Genomic DNA, 18662 nt, shown 5'->3' on the forward strand with positions numbered 1-18662 from the left:
TTGGAAGTTGTTCAAAAAGAAAAAAGCATTAATAAATATATCTTATATCTAAGGCTGCATTGTTGAAGGAAAGCTATGAAAACCATTTTTTTTACATTTTTATTTCTTCAATGCTTAATACCATAGGACAGGATTTTAAGAATGAGACCTCATTTTAGTCAACATTTGCCTCAGAAGGAATATATGATTTGTATAATAATAATATTAATAATATAAAGTCTGCATTGGTGTTTTGAGGAAAAAGGAAAAGACAGAAACAAACAAGAAGGAGGCACCTATAATATCCCCAGCTGGACCTGAACATTCCAAGACAAGAAGTAGAAATTACAAACTGAAGAAATTTACTTGAGAGGCGATCCAGCAACAGGTAGCAAGGTATTTTTTGATGGAAGTTCTTTCCTTTTTTGTTTAAAAAAAGGATTAAAAACATTTACAAGACACCTAACATTCCATTCAATTCCTATTAAAAACAACAGAGCAAAAAAAATGGATCTTTTGACTACCTCTCGCCCATGGTTCACTCTAGCTGCATCTTCCACGTTGACTGATAGCATACAACTCTCACTGTCTCACCACATTACCTTATAATCCAGCAATTAAAAAAACAGAAAACAAAAAAAGGAAACATTCACTTTTTTTGTCGCCTTTCTTTTCTCAACTCTGTACTAATAACCGCGTAAGATTGTAAAAAGGCAACGCCTTTGAATGATGCTGTACAGATGTGTTCACTGTAGGCCACACTACCAATGATATGGCAAAGTCAACACAAAGACTTTTTTTTTTTTCCAGGCCTGTTTTATTCCAGAGCCGGGGCGGGGGGGGGGGGGGGGGGGGGGGGGGGGGTACGTCTGGCATGCATCTCCCAGTCTACAGGATGAACTTTCCTAGGAAGAACCCGATGAAGATGGCTGCTATGACGACGAGGAGAGAGGGCAGGGAGGCGGTGCTGGCTTCTCGGCCAAGCAGGGTAGTGGAGTTCGATGTCATGTGGTCTGAACGAGGCATCTTTCTCATTCTAATGCCATCCTCCTGTGACGGGGAGAGAGAGAGGGGAGGGGGGGGCAGAGCAGAAAACAGTCAACACATCTGTACAATACAGCTTGTGCTTACATGCAGCCATTAAGAAGTATCCATCTACCAACTAGTGGTGACGTATAAGTAAACGGACATATCTAGGGTAAAGGGGGAAAAAAAAGGAAGAAAATAAACTTTAAAATTACCCTGAAAAGTATCTTTAGTATCTCAAGTAATGACCGGCCAATCACGCATTGATATTACAATCCTTTGGGTCTCTTCACTGAATGTGAGGGGGGGGGGGGAATTCCCTATTGGTCTTAGTTTTGTCTTTTGTAAAAATACATTCAATTGAAAGCCACAAAGGGCCTTTTGCACAAAAGAGCTTTTTCCATGACACCATAGGAAAAGTACAGGTTTCACAATGAAATTAAAGAGGACTGAATTCCTACTGACCTACTTTCAGGTTCCTGGTATTTGAACACTTCAGGTCAAAATGTCTAGTGCGAGTAAAGCCCAAGTTTCATCATCTTCAACCCCTGACCTTTATTTGCCGGTTCTCCTCAGCCAGCTTGTTCATCTCGGCTTGCAGCCTCTTGCACTTCTCCAGCACTTTCTTCATCTCTGTATCGTCCACTGAGGCGGGCACACACACCGCGGCTGCTGCGGAGTCGCCCTTTGCAAAGGTCATCACAGGCGCTGCTTTGGTTGCCTCGATGTCATTCTGACCAACGAGAAGAGGGAGGGAGAGAGAACCGCTGAAGTGAAATCCAGCATGTCCAGCATGCTCACAGCGCCGGATCAAAGGGACCAGAGAGGAAATGCAACAACACAGCAGCACGAGGAACTTAAGGGCTTTGTAATGGACATGTGAAAACTACTAGAACTCTTATCTCAATATCTCATCTTTCACCAAACCTCAAAGTTGATTTCTGCATCCGCGAGGCGGTCTTGCTTTCTGGCTTAACTACTCAACTCACTTTGTCTAAATGGCCGATACCAACGCTACTTACACTTAGGGAGATGTGTAGAAACTTTTAGAAACAAAACTAGTGCTAATGTCTGAGTTTAGATAAAATCATAATCTGTTTCTTTATCTGCTTTTATGGACAATAGACTTGAGACGTAGAAGCCATGGTCTAAAACACAAGCACTTGTCCAGAGTCCGTCCCTTTATAACACTGGAAAGATTCTCAAATTTACATAATCAACATTTTACACACTTGCATGCAACATGTGAGAAAGTGGAGAGCAGATACCGTGTTGACTCAGCGGTCCACGTACCCACTCCGCTGAGCCTCTTAATGTAAGCTAAATCTGGCCAGCCACCTGAGCTGTGACGACCCGCTGAGCTGTCCAGCATGAGCAAATCCTGATTACACCGAGAGCTCAGCAATAAAGGCGCCCAGTGTTCACAGTCACCTGAAAAATATTAGTCTATACTTTTCTGAGGAGTCGTCTTCCCATCAGTGTACCGCCTTATTCATTTCCATAACTTTTCGGTATGTCCTCTGTCGGTTTCTGCCTGAAACTATTGACACTTTTCAAAGGGCTGGCATTTGTACGACCGAAGATCGCCGGCTCAAAGCACCCATTTTGCTTAAGCAGAACAACGTCTGACGAAAGGAATCACAGTAATTATTGAAATATATAAATAAATTGCTGTACATTATTTGACTGGATGGAAAGCAATGGTATTCGGAACATTATCAAAGGTTGGAGACAAATCAATTTATGATTTAAATGTATAAATAAGTGATTTTTAAATTAGTTGTTTTGCAATGTGAGGCTGCATCTCTTACCGCTTTATCATTTTCTGAAGGCAGCTCAAAGACACATCTCAGCTTGGAATCCATGAGGTCATCGGGTTTTGCATCTTTCCACTGGTGGAGATGAAAAATGGGCATGTTATCCATCAACTCAAACTGCTAACAGCTGGAATCTATCCCCACGCACACTTGGACAAAAACAAAAACAAACACCACCCCGGACCCCCATACACTTTAACCACAAACGTACAGTTTTCCAATATTTTTAGATTGACAAATTTAAATTCAGTCTCCTGGACTCAAATATTGGTTTTGTAATTTTACACACTGAAGAAAAAAAGAGTTTGGAATAAAAATGCAGAGAATTACTTTAATCTTAAATTCAAGAAATAATCCCCTTCATAAGTGAAAGGTATAAAACAGTTGAGAAATGTTTTGGAATATTTTTACGTGATAAAAGAAAAAAAAACCTTAACACACTGCAGTTTACTTATCAGGACCAGAGAGACTTTTGTTCCTGTGTACTTCCTGGATTCGGCTTCTCATTCATGACAAGTCAGTTCACGAACATGACTTCATGGTATGTAATCGTTGTGCTGACTGCATGTGCTTTTGCTGTCCTCTGGTGGACAACAGAGAGCGCATCTCAATAGCTCCTCTGATGTTTTGGCCTTATCCATAACTAGAGGTTTACATTTCAACTCGGCAAAATGCCGCAGGAGAAAACAATTACACATGAATAAATTTTGCAGTTTTTGACAATTTCACGGTCAGTTCTGTAGATTATGGTTTAGATCAGAGGAAGTATAATTTGACTTAATCTATTAAAAATTAGATTTGTTGTTAGGTTGCGACTGCTTTGGTTGTTAATTTTGTATAGTAAGAGTTTATTACATAGAATAAAGAGCAGGGAGTTTGTGTCAAACAAGTTTTCCTTTACACGGTTCGAACATTGTTAATGAAAAAGCAAATTAAAATCACTCACCAATGCATCCATATCAGAAACATGCGAAGGGGCAAAAATTGTCTGCACCATGAATTTGTGTTTACTTTTCTCGTTTGGGTCATAATCAAAGGGTTGTAGCATGACTGTAAATGAAAGAGGAACATTGTTAAAACATTTCATAAAACACATCTCTTTAAAGAATATAATATGAGGAGAATGACTAAATGTGATCTACCAGAAGAATGAGTGTATGTATGTATATATATATATATATATAATATATATATCTATATATATATATCTATGTCTTTTTGTAGGGCTGACCTGGCATTTAGCATCTTACTGGTTTCATCAACAGCATGTCAATGGGATTTTATTTCATTGGAATTTGGATTATTGTCTTGAGCACCACCTTGTTTGTTTTAGGTTAAATGCAAATCGCCAGAGGTAAAAACATAACATAAAGCTGTAACAAAAGCACAACACATTCAAGTTACTTCACCACAAATCCCATCAGTGTTTGACGCAAGGACATTTAACCACTTGTTGGTGAAACAGAGGTTTTTCATCCATTTGTGGTATAATCGCAACGACTGCATTTCACGCATCCTAAGATACCTTTTTAAGGGAAGTCAAGTAGAAGGTGGTTTGGTGGGGAGATGTGTACAGTTGTCTGATTGTTGGTGCTCGACATAATAGAAAATGGGGACTGTAGGTCACCTCACAGAGTGATTATTACGGAGGTGAGAAAGGCAAACTGGTTTGGTGGGGAGATGTGTACAGTTGGTACGGAGTCTGTAAGCTTTGACCATACAGAAGGTCATTTCTTCCACAGAATCTTGATTTTATCTCAACTGCTTTTTTATTTGAATTCATTCAGTTCTGTGCAATTTGTTCTTGTGCCATGTTACGGATACATGGTTGACAAGTCGCTGTTTTGAACAGCTAAAGACTTTTCTTAAAAGATTAGAAAAGGGTGAAACAAAAAAAGTTAGGCACATAAAACACGTCTGCACATAAAATAGAGGTGGAAAATGACTTGTAGCCTTCAGCAGTATGTCGCTCGTCGTGGTCGATTTCAACACATTAACACCTGAACAACCGACGATTTTAGCATCAGTGCTTCCTCTAGACTAATGTTTAAAAACATAATGTATAACAGATCCTGCAACCTCAGTAAACAAACTGAATTGTAAAAATAATAAAGTATATGCAACCTCAAGAGATGAATTATCATGTGACCCTTTAAACCTGTCCACTCCTATATATAAATAACACAACTTCCTCTTTCCTTCATGCTCTAAGGCCACCAGGTCGAAATGTTGGGTTACATCTAGATCCTGACGATCTGTGTGTGACTTTTTAACCTTTGGATCTTCAACATTGAACTTGGTCTTTAGCGCCACAAACAAACACTGGTAATTAGCATCCTCTCAAAAGATCAAAAAGGTCAAAAAACTGATTTGATAAAAAGATCTAAATCACCCTCCAGTTCCTGTTTCTTAAGTAGTTAATTATATCATCTCTTAACTAATTTGAACATGATGTATACTTTAACTCTGTTAAGAGTAACTCTCTAAGGTCATTGTCCCAACATCTAAAACTGAAATGCTAAACCTGTATAGACGGCGGCGGTATGTCTGGTACAGCTGGTCAGCTAAATCAACATGGCAACATTTGGATATTCCAATAACTCAAATGGCTTTTAATGAACACAAATCTGCATACTTTACTGTTACTGTGGACCAAGTGAAGAGGAAGAAGGAAAGTTATTTGTAAGTTATTACTCATGGCCATTGACATTTTGAATGACAGTGACATACATACTTTCCAACTGGCAAAACAAGTCAGTTTCCATCTCATTTCAGTTCATACTGCGGTCGGGGAGCGTAAAAGATTTCCTTAAGGTGGAAGTATTTCACGTACCGTCATACAAGTTTATAGCCTTAACAACTGAAACAAAATACAATGATATACCGAGACACTGTCAGAATCTTACAAAATAATGTGAAGGCCATACCGCGACGCTTGACTACATACTGACATACAGACTTTAAAAAAGGACTTTACGCTTCATTTGTGGCCATGTTGACCTGTGACCAAATTGCACAATAGCTCCGTGGCTTGCATTGTATTCCAAAGTGCATTTTTTTTTTCTTCACCCTTGCAAAGTATGTATGGTTGTATGCAGAATAGCTCAATTTGTGAGAAAACCACTCTGTCATAACATTGATTGCAAAAACATTATCCCAGGCGCACTTAATTAAAAACAACATTTTGAAGATAATGGAAGGTCTCATGACTGAATAAAGACTAAAAATAAAATACTTACCAGAGATGACTACAGTTGCTCCAGGATCGATGACCCCGCTGTTTGGCCGTACACAGTACCTGCGTGGCGCGGTAGTCTTCACTTTGAAACACACTTTTTTGTCAGAAGGGTTCCTCAGTTTGAGGCTGGTGGTGACTACATCTGTGAATGGACCTGATGGACGAAGAAAGAAAAACAACAAGCGCATTTTTATTATTTCTCAGTGTTTCCTGGAGCACACTCTTCTCCTGTTGCCATTCCACGACTGCCTGACCTCTAAAACGGAAAATATTCTTATAAAGAAACATCAAGAAACTACCGCTGCTGCAGTAAGTTGCAATGGAGACAGAAATTATCAGTGTAAATACGTTGCATGTTTACAGTGAAACTGCAGAAATTGATTAATTCAATATTTCAAGTCATATGTCCTAGATCAAAGGCAGATAATGCAACACCGTTTTGGGGCCAAAGCATTTTAGAAAGATCAATCGAAAAGTATTGCCGGGTTGTAACTCAATTTGGCCTACACGATTAGCAGGACTAATTGTCACACTAATCTAACTATTGATGTGTTTTTACCGTAGTAACATAATAGTTACACCTTTAAATTAATGGGTATTAACAAAGCACACCAGAACCAAACTCATGTTAATATTTAAAAAAAAAAAACTATTTAAAGTAATTGATGAACCATGCAGTCCTGATGCAGGGGTGTTACTACCTAGAAAATGAAAGCTTATCGTGAGAGCTGCATGAAGACCAGGAGCGCCAAGAAATCGTAAACAGGTCATCAGGAGGATCAATAGTTCGTTCCATCTTGTGACAGCGCTTGCTTCTAATTAGGTCCTTAACCGTAGTCAGCAGCATCCACCGTTGATAAGCTAAAATTCGCCTCAGAGTTTTCCCTGCATAGTTTAGAAGTATTTGTGGTCATATTCTCAATCTAAAACATAATTCAACCATGTAATTGAATATGCTGCAAATATATGGAACAAATAACTAACATTACTTAAAAATAAACTACTGTAGCCTAGTAACTGTAACTTCATTAAAAGGTATTAATGACTTTAGACTTTGCATTGTTTTAGTTTGTAAAAAATGTCCATAAGGGAGAAAGAACATTTCAATATTCTTTTGTCTATTATATGTACATTTACAGTAGGGTTGCTCAGGAGTTCACAAAGCCTTCATTCAGCCTTTGCCCGGCACCATTGTTTGCAGATAAGAGGCAATGCATGACCAGGATGGAGTTGCTCAACCCAGCGGGTGCAGTCATAGTAATAACTGAGGCGTTGTTTTCAACACAGGTGCGTACATAGGCATTCCTAGAAACCAGAAAAACCAATCCCTGCGCCTAACATCTTTTTTCAAGCAAAACGCATATCACATGACATGCTGCTGTGACCATGCCAGGTTATTGTAACACAGCTGCTTGGTGCTAAAATACACTGAGGCAACAAAACCAAAGTAAACGCTACTTGGTGAACTTCAAAAAAGGTACACTACCAGTCCAAAGTTTTGACACACATTGTCATTCACTTGAGTGGGGTGGTTGCAAAGAGAAATACACTTATTTATTAAAATCATTTTGTCACAAGAAATAAAAACATGCCAATCTAAAACTGAATTTTTTTGGAGGAAAGAATTTAAGGCCGATGAGAAGAAATGAGAGCCGTACGATGGAGAGAAAGCGACTAGCGATTCATCGAGAGGAGCTGCCTGTGTCTGTTACAGTCAGTCAATTTTCTTGCTACCGGTGCTAAAACACAATCTGTCACCTCTGCACAAACCATGATGGATTACCAAGAGTGCGATTATAGTTGTCTGATGCAAGGCCGTCAGTAGCCCCAGTGAAACAGCAAAAGCCAAAAGGGTCCCACATCTCTTGTAGAGGCCTTGATGCCATAGGACATGTGACAGGAGACCGGGCGACAACATTAAACCCATGACAAACCACCAATGCAAGTTAATATGAACAACTGAAACAAAAAGACTAATTTTTAAATAAATTATTTAAAACTCTCGGTTAGAGGTATGTTTACTATATAAATGAGGATATTACAAATATTTCTACATTCCATTGAGTCCTGAATGTAGAACAAGCAGTGATAAAGCTATACACCTGTCTGTGCGAGACCATGAGCATTACAAAAAATACTGTGATACAGACTTACACAGCAAAGGAGTACGTGTAGGCATTACTATCAGTACTGGAAAGGATGGAACACAGGAAAGCAGTTCTGCCCCTCCAATATACACCCACATAGCCTGCCTCCATTGCCTAACTCTGACATGCCACCTTTGTGCGAGCAGCGTTGGCACCATTTCTCTCATTTCGTTGCATGTATGCTGAGGTAGGGTCCCCCAGGCCAGTCATCTTCTAAAAATACCAGCTAAGGAAAGGAGGGAACGGAGGGGCCATCTAGCTTGCCGGAGGAATCCCAGCTGAGCCTCTGAAGCAGACTAGCTCACAGATACATGCAGACAAAATTAGCACAGCCTCTGTGACAGTAAAGACACCGTCAACTTCCTTCTCGTATTGTTTTTTTTAAAAAGGGCCAAATAGGAACTTTTTAAATTTTCCTGTTATATTTCTCCATCATTTGGTGGTTTGGGATCGATTTGACCATAATTTCATTTAAAACTAATAGTCTGGGTCAAAGTGCATAAACAATACACACATACTGTATTCAGATGGAAGTTTGCATATACGAGGTGAATCGGACTATTCAAATTGTACTACGACCAGATTCAAAATTTAAGTGATCATCCTCATTAAGCGTAAATATAGAAATACATATCATCAATCATGACTGTCATCTTTGCCATTACTTTGTAAATGAGGTTCACATTTATTCCAGAAAACAGGTCAGAAGTTTTAACCTGTTTTTCTAACTACAATCTATGGAAACAGTGTGACTGTACGCGGTTAACTGTATAACGAAACCAATAAAAGCTGGAGATAAACTAATCAGATTTCCACTGGCCACGTCTCCAACATTAGACTAATTGAAGAATACATATAGAGCTCACTTGAGAAAAAAACATTTATTCAATTTCTATTCAAGTTTAGATCTTGAGCCAGTTTTTTCAAACTGGTATCTTTTCAAACTGAGTTGATCAGTGCAGCCGGACGTCTACCCTTAACCATTTCATTACTCCGAAGAAGTTGCCTGTTAAAGTGCCATCCAACAGTTGCACAAAATTAATACAAGTTTGATTCGGTGATCAGTTGGCTTAAAGTTAATGCTGCCCTTTCTTTTCAAGTAGCTTGTTTTAGACCTAACACAAGGTGTTTATCTTAAGCAGTATCCCTTTGTAACTGCATTGACTGAGGCTATATTCACGATCACAGGTCCTGCACCTGATAAAACAGCAACAGATCTACCAGTGGCCAACAAAAGAAGGACACTTCCTGATTGAATAAAGTACAGCGAATCATTACGAGCAATGGGGTCAACATGAGGCTTTCTTGCATCCTCTCAGCCATTGGAATCATCAGGTGTAAGCTTTAGAATGTAACTATGATGTAAAAAGATCACAGGACAAGTCATCACGAAGAACCATCTGGGACTTTCCTCTACCCAGATATCCTGTGGGTCTGATATTTGAAGTGGTGACCTGTCCAACAAATCCATTCAGTAACAACAGAAACACACTGACCCTCACGCCTGAGAAGGGTTTTGTCTACTGGGACAAACACCACAAGTGAGAAGGCCTCCTTGTCCTCACCTGTAAACACTAAAACCTCCAACGACACAATGTTAAGTTGAATTAGCACAGTATATATATATATATATGATATGTACTGCTAGCTGTTATCTCGATCCCTTCTAATGGTTCCTGCATAGAAATCATACAAATTTCGAACACCTGGAGCTACGAGAGAATGTCGGTATGTGTAAAAACCGGACAAAACAGTCTGTTGTTGGGGAATAGCCAAGAATGTATGTAGCTCGCTAGCAAGCCATCAACTTTTTTTTTTTTTATTAGCAAGCTGCCTTGGACTCCATTAGCCAACGGTTAACTGACACATCATTGCACGTTATCAATGGGAGGCAAGAAATCAGTGGTAATCTAACGTGCGGATTACTTTGGTTTCCTACGAGTGAGCGGGGATAACACCAATGCCCGTTGGTACATTTAACAACAATGTAAATGTAATTTAATGGAACTAACGCGAGCTAACGCAAAAGGCTGCTAAAGGCTGTCTGTCTGTGTGGTTGTTAACCTCAGTTAACGTTAGCCAAGTTTGTCATTCAAACGGTCAGTTTAGTGAACAGCTTTATATAACAAAGTGACTCCCGAGGTGTGTCAGGACGGTATATTTCACGTGTCACTTGGAGGATGATAAAAAAGTTATTGTCCTTCCATTACGTCCGGGTTTGGAGTTGTAAGCTTCCCGGTGAATAGGCTGAGCCCATATTAAACAACAGTTTGCTGTTGCTAGCACCACTAGCGACACCGTAACGTTAGTAACTAGCTCGTGTACCAAAGACTACTAAAGATTGACATGGTGCGTTGTGTGCTCACTTCCATTCCGTTTAACAACCACGGGACGTTGCCCTGCGTTATTTCTCCTCTTTGCCAGGTGTTGTCAGTTAACGTCTGCTGGTCATACGTATGCTATCGGTCAAAGAGACACGCCACGCCGGGCTATCCACGTCACTACAGCGCGAGGATGCAGGGGCCCGTCTCGTTCCTGGCTAACTTAAAATGGCGGTGAATGCTAGCTAGTTCGCTAGCAACGAAATTCGCTTGAAGGAGTGTGAAATCGTTTCAGTCAGGTATTTCTCCACCACTACTCACTGGACATTTGGCACGTCAAGAGATGTTGAGTTACCTACCTTTAAATTTGAGGTCGCAGGGAGGGTCAAGGACAAGGATCTGATCCAACTTTGACATTTTAGCTGTAGGGATGCACTTGATTTCGGTCTCTGGGAATAACTGACAAGTGGAAATCCTAGCTCCCCTGCCACTACTGAGTCAAACGCTGACTGAGCTCTGTGAACGAGCATGTGGCTACAAAAACTTGAACGCGCGAGAGCACAACCCTGTTGCGCGCCCTCGTGGCTCAGCAACTGAACTGTGATTATGGCACATTTTTGGCATATTTATCTAGTCATACTGCGGGTACACGCAGATACTTCAAAATAAATACAAATAAATTCTAAAATGTCTCCATATATTAGAGAGAATATAGTGTATAATATTTTTTAGTTTTTATGTACATCAATACATAACATTAGTCAAATGAATCTGTGATTTTATTTCTTATTGCAGCCCTGAAAATACTTAATCCTACACATTGTACATACATTGTAAAGAAATATGTTATTCTATGTATAAATAAAGTTTATTTTTTAACTTAAATTTTATAATTGTATTTCATCATTCCTTAATATGGTATCTATTTAATGCGTTAAGATACTTTCTAATGAGCAGCATAATCTACAGTTACATAAACTACATTAACAATGTTTTTAAAGGATTTTGAGTAATATATTTGACATTTCTACCCATGACCTACTATCTATTGATAATAATATATCTGTGATAAACTAATATCAGCCTGTTAATTAACCAGTCAGGCTTTACTTGGTAATTGAGATCAAGCATTTTTTAAACATTAGTGTTTCTTTCTTCAAAACTTTATGGTAGAAAATACAGTAGATTTATTTACCAAAAATGAAATTGCCAAAATGTTGTCCATTCAGCTTCCTGAAGTGACAATCTGGCTGAGATAAATACCACGTTCCCATGATGTCAAGAGGCTCATCCATATCATGACATTTTGTTAGAGTCCCTTCTTCTCTCATTCATCATTCTGCTCTCCATTAGCAAACGTTGAACTTTATTACACTGATTAATATGCAAAAGATCATCTGGTCTACAGAGAATACAGGGGAGCATGATGTAGACATACAGTAAAGGGTTGGCTGCAGATAACGTTGACCGCTTTTTATACAATTAGTCTGTGCTGATTTAGTTAAGTAATTCATGGGTTACTCAAAGAGTATGGCCTTTTAACATACATTTGTTTAGAAAAACACAAAAAGGCACGTCCTGGACGACAATTACACAGCTTAAAAACTCACCACAATGTTAAAATGTATGAAAATGCATATAAAAAATGGAATTATCTGTAGTTTGGAGGTAATGTCATGAATAACTGCTGGGAAAGGCAGTGTGATTGAACTAAACGTTTATCAGTCAGTTGGTAAATTTGATAAGACTGTACGTCTGGACCACAAAGGCGCTCCTGAATTGACGTCTGAAGTCTGTTTCAACTTTCCAAGACAATTACTGTATTACTTTTAAGTGGAAGCAAGGCCACATTATTTATTGGCTTTCCGAAAGGGGTTTGGTGTGGTTTCCCATTAAAGAGAACGGTACACATCAGCACAGTTATACAATGAGGGTTAAAAACGGCAAGTTGAACTCTGCTATTCCTTCGTACATGATGGGAATATGTTGTTTTTTAAGCTATGGTAATGTAACCTTAAATACTGTCACATAGGAAATGTTGTATCTAGGTCAATTTTCATGACCATTTAAAAAAGGCTGTTAAATGTAAACCCATTTCAGAAAAAGAAATACATGTTGCACAAGGTTATTCCCTGTAGTGCAATCTAAGACAACACATTTTAGTATGTAGGTTACAACTTTAACACATCACCATGTAAACAATTCTAGTATTGGTCACAGTGTTTCAACAGGGGGTGTCTTACCTAAATTACAAATTGAGTCTCTATGGTGTTAATTTTGCAGCATTATAGTTAAACCCTTAACAGTCAATATGTGTGGAAACACACAACAAAGTGTTTTTTTGTCAAGCATTTGATCTCGACAAACAGAAGTTAATATATTCTAATTCAATACATACATTTAAACAAAAGCGCCATGACAAGAAAAGTATAGCCTTGATAAAAAAAAAAGTTGAACTTTATAAAGACCTTCATTTAACGAGTGCCATTTAAGAGCCACAGTGCTTGCAAATCTACAGAGCAGATGACTATTGAAATGAACATTTTGTTGTATAAACAGCCAAAACTCTAAAAAGCACATCAGCTCAATCGCTTGTTCTTTCTATGGGTTTAATAATGATCCACACAGATAGAAACCTTTATGTAATGCAGGCAAAACACCACCTGGGGGGGACAAACTTAAGGCCCTCTGATTCCAGACCTCATCAGAGTTGAAATCAAATGAAATAAATGTGCAATGACCGATAAAGTACTGTTGTTTCATCTTGTGGCTGACCACAAGCTGACCTCCAGCTGTCCACTGTCTTGTCTCGTCTTTCCCAGCAGTAAGACACTGTGTGCAATGTGGACTAGGTACTAGGTGAGGAATCTCATCAGCCTCTGTTGGTACTAGCAGCATCTCCTGGAGGACACAGCGGGCTGCCGGGTGAGTTTAAAGGAATCGTTGCTGTCCAGCTCAGGGTTCTCCAGGGGTGGGATCTGTTTACCTAAACACACAGCACAATCCCGTTTTAGATTTAACTATTTGAATTGTACAAAGTGTCGTAATGGTACTCCTATGACGCATTTAATGGTGCATCATGGTTAATTTAACTCCTACTAGAAGCCTCAGAAAAACATGAAATAATTCAAACACTGTAAAATCAAAACATGCCAATTTAAGAAGATTGTTCATACAAAACAGATATATTCAAAAAATCTTCAATTTTCATTTTCATAATAAATTAAAGTTCGGCTCCATATTATGGGAAGGTATATTCAAGAATAACTCTAAACAACATATTGAAATGCTAATCAATACTGTATGTGTAGGGACTGTACGTGGACTCACATGACATGGACATGACATAGTTAAGACATGATACCTACTGATTTTCTGAAAGAGCTCCTCAACATTGACAGCGTTTCTTGCACTAGTCTCGATGAAAATAGCTGCAATTGATTCGGCAAATTCCTTAGCTTCCTTCATGGGAACTTCCCTGTAATTGAGAAGTAAACCAAAGTAAGCATGGAGTAGGTTCACACGTAAGGAGTATCTGTGGGCCAATCAAGACTTTCATCAATGACTTACACCCTTTACATATTTAGTTTGCACTGCAAAGTGCAGGAGGAGATGTCACATGGAATAGTTTTTAGAGGTTTTCATCAAATACTTTCCCTTCTCTTACACCAGCGTGGTTTCCCCACAGAGAGCAAACACTGGGGGAAAAAAGGTCTAAAGTGAAACCTGTGTACAAAATCGTGAGCGGAACCACAGAAGACGTACACATCATTAGTTGTGCGTGTTCACTAAACCTGTCAAGAGTTTGCTGTGCACAACATCCCTGAAGGAGGCAATGCATTCATTAATGAGCCTGTGAATCTATGGGGGTATATAAAAAAGCAATAGGTTTTATAAAAAATAGATGTGATTGTTTTGGTTCACTAAAGACTTACTATAATTACTAAAAATGTGTATTCTTGTTTCCAGGAGGTAGTGTCTCAGGAACTTCACCACAGTGTCAATGAAAATCAGCTCCTTTCCCGTCTTTGCCCACCTGATGTCTCCTAAATCGTTCTTGTTCCCTGCTATGGCTACAACGATGTCCTCCGGTCCGTGTTCTTTCAGCTCCTTCACCCACTTCTTCAGTGTCTGGAAAGAGTCCTGAACAAGAAGAGCAGCTTTGGGATTGGTTCTTCTACAACACGTGTCACATATTTACTGTATTAGATGCCGTTTTTTTATGCGAGTTTCCATGAACAGAGCAGGAAAGAATGACATATTCAGGTCATGGAAGCGGAGCATCATAGAGTGATGCAAAAGTGATCCAACTTTACATCAGGCTCTTGATGCAAAACCACTTCTTCTGCTACACACATTTAATACACCAGGGAGTAACCACCATACATCAGCACCTCCACTGGTAATTTTCAAAGTTATGAGGAGGGCAAAAGGGATTAATAGTTCTTCCATTGTTACACCGATCGTGTCCACTGGTCTTGCAATGTGACCACTCCAGAAAAGTTGAATTAAATGTCCCTTCTTTGTTAGAAAAGATAGAAAGTGCCCGGTTATTCTTACCAGTTTAGTAATGTCATAGACGATGACAGCAGCAGCCGATCCTCTGTAGTACATAGGAGCTAACGAATGGAACTGAAAAAGACAACATATTACTTGTGTTCACTCACTAATCATAGGGAAAGGTAATTTGTGTATAAGGTTTTATAAAGATTTAAACTCAGAAAGTCTCGACTGTGGCCAGCCAAGGCATTTCTTAACGGATTGGTATCGACCTATCCGATCCTTTGTTTTACGTCAGCTGTCACACTAGTGTTAGTGATTTCACGCACAGCAACACTCATCTCGCCTTCACTCGGCTGAGCTCCACGTGAGACACCACACGCTATAGACAACGGCAAAATGCAATCATTTATGGGCCCTCATTTCATTTAAGCTCAGTGTGAACGTATCTTGCTTTTTGCACAAAAACACCAAATGATCCAATATGTGTATTGTTAAGGCCTAAACAAACATGTTGAATGCATTTGCTTCTCTAAATTCTTGAATTTGATGTTTCAAAACCTACATTTTACAGCACATGACCACCACCAACTCCATTACCACTAGTCAGCACAACTGTGTACCACATCCCCCCCTCTGCTCATGAAGGTATGTGCAACGCAAACCATAAGTGGGCCCACTCATGAAAACAACTAGTTCCTAAGCTCCACCAGTGGTCAAATTGTCTTTGTATTGGGATGATGACAAAAGTCAAATGCTGTGACATGATTTTCTTAACAAACCAAAAAATACGTTCTCATTAGTTACATATTTTTTACCTATATGTTTTGGTGTTGTTTACCAAATAAAAACAGATAAACAAGTGTGATTAGTTTAACATTATCCCCACAAATAAAGACACCATTAAGCTCTCGGAAAGAGGTTTCATGAAAAACATTTTTGCACAAACAGAAAAAAAGAAAAAAACTTGCACTTGCTTCTTTCCGTGCTGTCAGCATGACCGGTCGGCTTTAACCAAGCCTCCTTCCATGAAATGAATCAGCGTGATGATACCAGTCTCGGGACCTTTGGACCTCATGTGAATCATCCCAATTCATACTGCTAATAATAACTCTGAGTCTGAGGACGTTTGACATGATTGTGTCACTGCTAGCGTCCTGATGTAAGTGTAATGGAAACTCATGTGTCTAATAATGAGAACATAAGGAATTCATGCTGTGGGTGCACTCACCCTTTCCTGCCCGGCTGTATCCCAGATCAGAAATTTGTGAAGTTCGTTTCCAGATGGCACAGTTTTGGTCAGGAATGATGCTCTGAGGGTGATGAAGAGCATTTCACAACATCGCTTGTAAGCATGTTCTTTGAAAGGCATAGGAAGTATATCAGTGCAAGTCAGAAGGGAAACAAATGACTAAAAGCACTAATGCAGTGACAGGTCACAGGCGAACGAACAACCATCAAACACCAAAAGCCAACACAATAATCTATTACAACTCTGGGATTATACGTTTGTTTTGATGTGGAGTTATGTTTTGTCATCTTTTTACAGGATATATGATATCCAAAGAATCTGTTTTGGCTAATCTCCTCCACGTGTTGCATTCAGGATGACCTGATTTCAGATCCCACCAGTCTCACATTTTATAAAGTGTTAAAGTTTGGCTTTTGTCTCGTGAGGACTTTTATTATTTTGCTTATTTGTTTTGTTGGTATCAAGTCTCCTTAAAGTGAGCTGAACCATTAAAGAATATGAATAAACCATCAATTGTTATGGGGCTGAGGCATATTCTATTTTCTATTATTGTCAGTTATTCTAGTATCAACATGTCATCTACCTAACCATTATTATGAAAGCGTGACTTAAAATAAATCACATTTATTGTGACACCTCAAATTGTGAAACTGAAAGAAGACTTAATTTGGAATCATGTTTATTTCTCTTTTGCTGCTCCACTTTTGTGATTTGTACTGCTCTGGTCTTACCCTATTGTGGGACTTATATTGTGGTCAAAATGATCCTGAACGAATCGACAAACGATGCTGGATTTCCCAACTCCAGTGTCCTGGAATCAGAAGGTCACACATTAGTCACTGCTCACTATTCAATCACATTGATTTGGCAACTGTCTGGTCACATCACCCCATCAGACAGCTTCCAGTTTGTCCACAAATTATATATAAGAGACATTATGGTAAGAGCGCGTAGGAAATTACTTTAGTATGTATAAAATGTATACTTTTTACTGAATTAATATGAATGTACCATTTTTACTGTAACCCGGCTCTTATTTTGAAGTGAGTTACCCCGCGTTCTTCACCGTAATTCCTTAATTCATTGATAAAAACTCCACTTATGAGTCCGGAAGCCTCTGAACGTCCCTTCCACCATCTCTAAAGAGGGAGTGCTCTTCTTTCCTTTTTTTTGTTGATGTTGCTAACGCAGCAGGAAATCCAACTAACGGCTTTCTTGTTGCGCTTGGAATGACGTAATGCGCGATAAACTGTACCGTTATAAAGTAACAAACAACGCAGAATAAACCCCTTTAAGAGCCGAACATAACGTCACATGACGAGAACGTCAACGCGGAATGATTGCTGCGCCCACCCGTCGATCAGCTATTGGTTTTTAGTTGAAGTGCGTTATCTGACATGTTGAAATTCTCAACAGCACAAGTCCCCGGGGTTTGAAAAAAAGGGTCCGACCGTTACAGCACGAGCCATCATGGGCCGAGGCCGTTTGTGTGCTCTAAACGCGGAAGGCTTTTCGGTTTAAAGTTACGTTGGTTAACGGTACGTTACACTCGCAGCGGACAGGGATTTTTCCCCTGAAAGTTGATCAACAAAAACATCTGTCACTTACCCCTAAGAGGCAGACTTTGAGCTCCCTTATGGCCATGGTGAATTTCGAAAGTTTTTTTTTAAATCATTATTTTAAAGGGTTCACTCAGTGTCTTTGTCTCATCGTGATATAATTGTTTTCTCTTCTTGGGTAAAAGAGAAACCCAGCCCACAGAGACAGACTGACCGACCGTCTGACCACTGTCAAGCTTAGGGAACTACTCGTAGAACTTCCGGAGGTAACTTTCAAAATAAGAGCGGGATAGACTGATACAATCCACAACGTGGCTCCAGATAAGTTGCAATAATTATATTCAAACCATATTTTTCTTTGTGTGTGATTTTAAAAACCAAACAACACCTGATCGTTCTTCCTTATTGGGGATCCAAGATGTTTCATAGTGTAAGTGGAGACTTCAAATCATACAATACTACTCTGCACATACAGAACTCCTGTAGATGGAACGCAAAAGTCACACATCCAAATGAACGGACACATTGACGTACCCATCCAGTTATTTTCCAGTACCGTATTAATGGAGAAATGCACAACCAAAACTCCAAACTAAATTCGAGTTATTACACTTGCACTAAGGTTACACTTTAATTTTGAAACCCACGTTGCTAGTGTCTGTTATTCTTCTGGATGTTTTGTGTAACTTGACGTTTCTACTTTCGGAAACTAGTTAAAACAATGACGAAAGAGTCGGATGGTTAAACTATATCTTTGCTAACAAGGCCTGGATTCGAAGAAAAAAAAACTCAACACTTAAGTACTCCACTTCCTCAAAATGGA

The 18662-nt window shown here is 39.2% G+C and overlaps 2 protein-coding genes across 2 annotated transcripts; both read right to left on the minus strand.

The window, feature by feature from the left end:
• Positions 1-83: 83 nt before the first annotated feature.
• Positions 84-11116, minus strand: vapal (VAMP (vesicle-associated membrane protein)-associated protein A, like). Its single transcript, XM_037459092.2, has 6 exons — positions 10888-11116; positions 6062-6214; positions 3769-3872; positions 2817-2897; positions 1559-1738; positions 84-1029 (listed from the first exon to the last, which is right to left on the minus strand). Exons 1-6 carry the CDS (start codon positions 10943-10945, stop codon positions 868-870), a joined length of 738 nt encoding a protein of 245 aa, XP_037314989.1. The 5' UTR covers positions 10946-11116; the 3' UTR covers positions 84-867.
• Positions 11117-11873: 757 nt separating this feature from the next.
• Positions 11874-18084, minus strand: rab31 (RAB31, member RAS oncogene family). The gene is made up of 7 exons (XM_037459125.2): positions 17889-18084; positions 17012-17091; positions 16260-16341; positions 15089-15160; positions 14565-14671; positions 13897-14006; positions 11874-13514 (listed from the first exon to the last, which is right to left on the minus strand). Exons 1-7 carry the CDS (start codon positions 17922-17924, stop codon positions 13417-13419), a joined length of 585 nt encoding a protein of 194 aa, XP_037315022.1. The 5' UTR covers positions 17925-18084; the 3' UTR covers positions 11874-13416.
• Between the last annotated feature and the right edge of the window lie 578 nt (positions 18085-18662).

This window comes from Pungitius pungitius, chromosome 15 (assembly GCF_949316345.1).
Source record: "Pungitius pungitius chromosome 15, fPunPun2.1, whole genome shotgun sequence".
Lineage (NCBI taxonomy): Eukaryota > Metazoa > Chordata > Actinopteri > Perciformes > Gasterosteidae > Pungitius > Pungitius pungitius.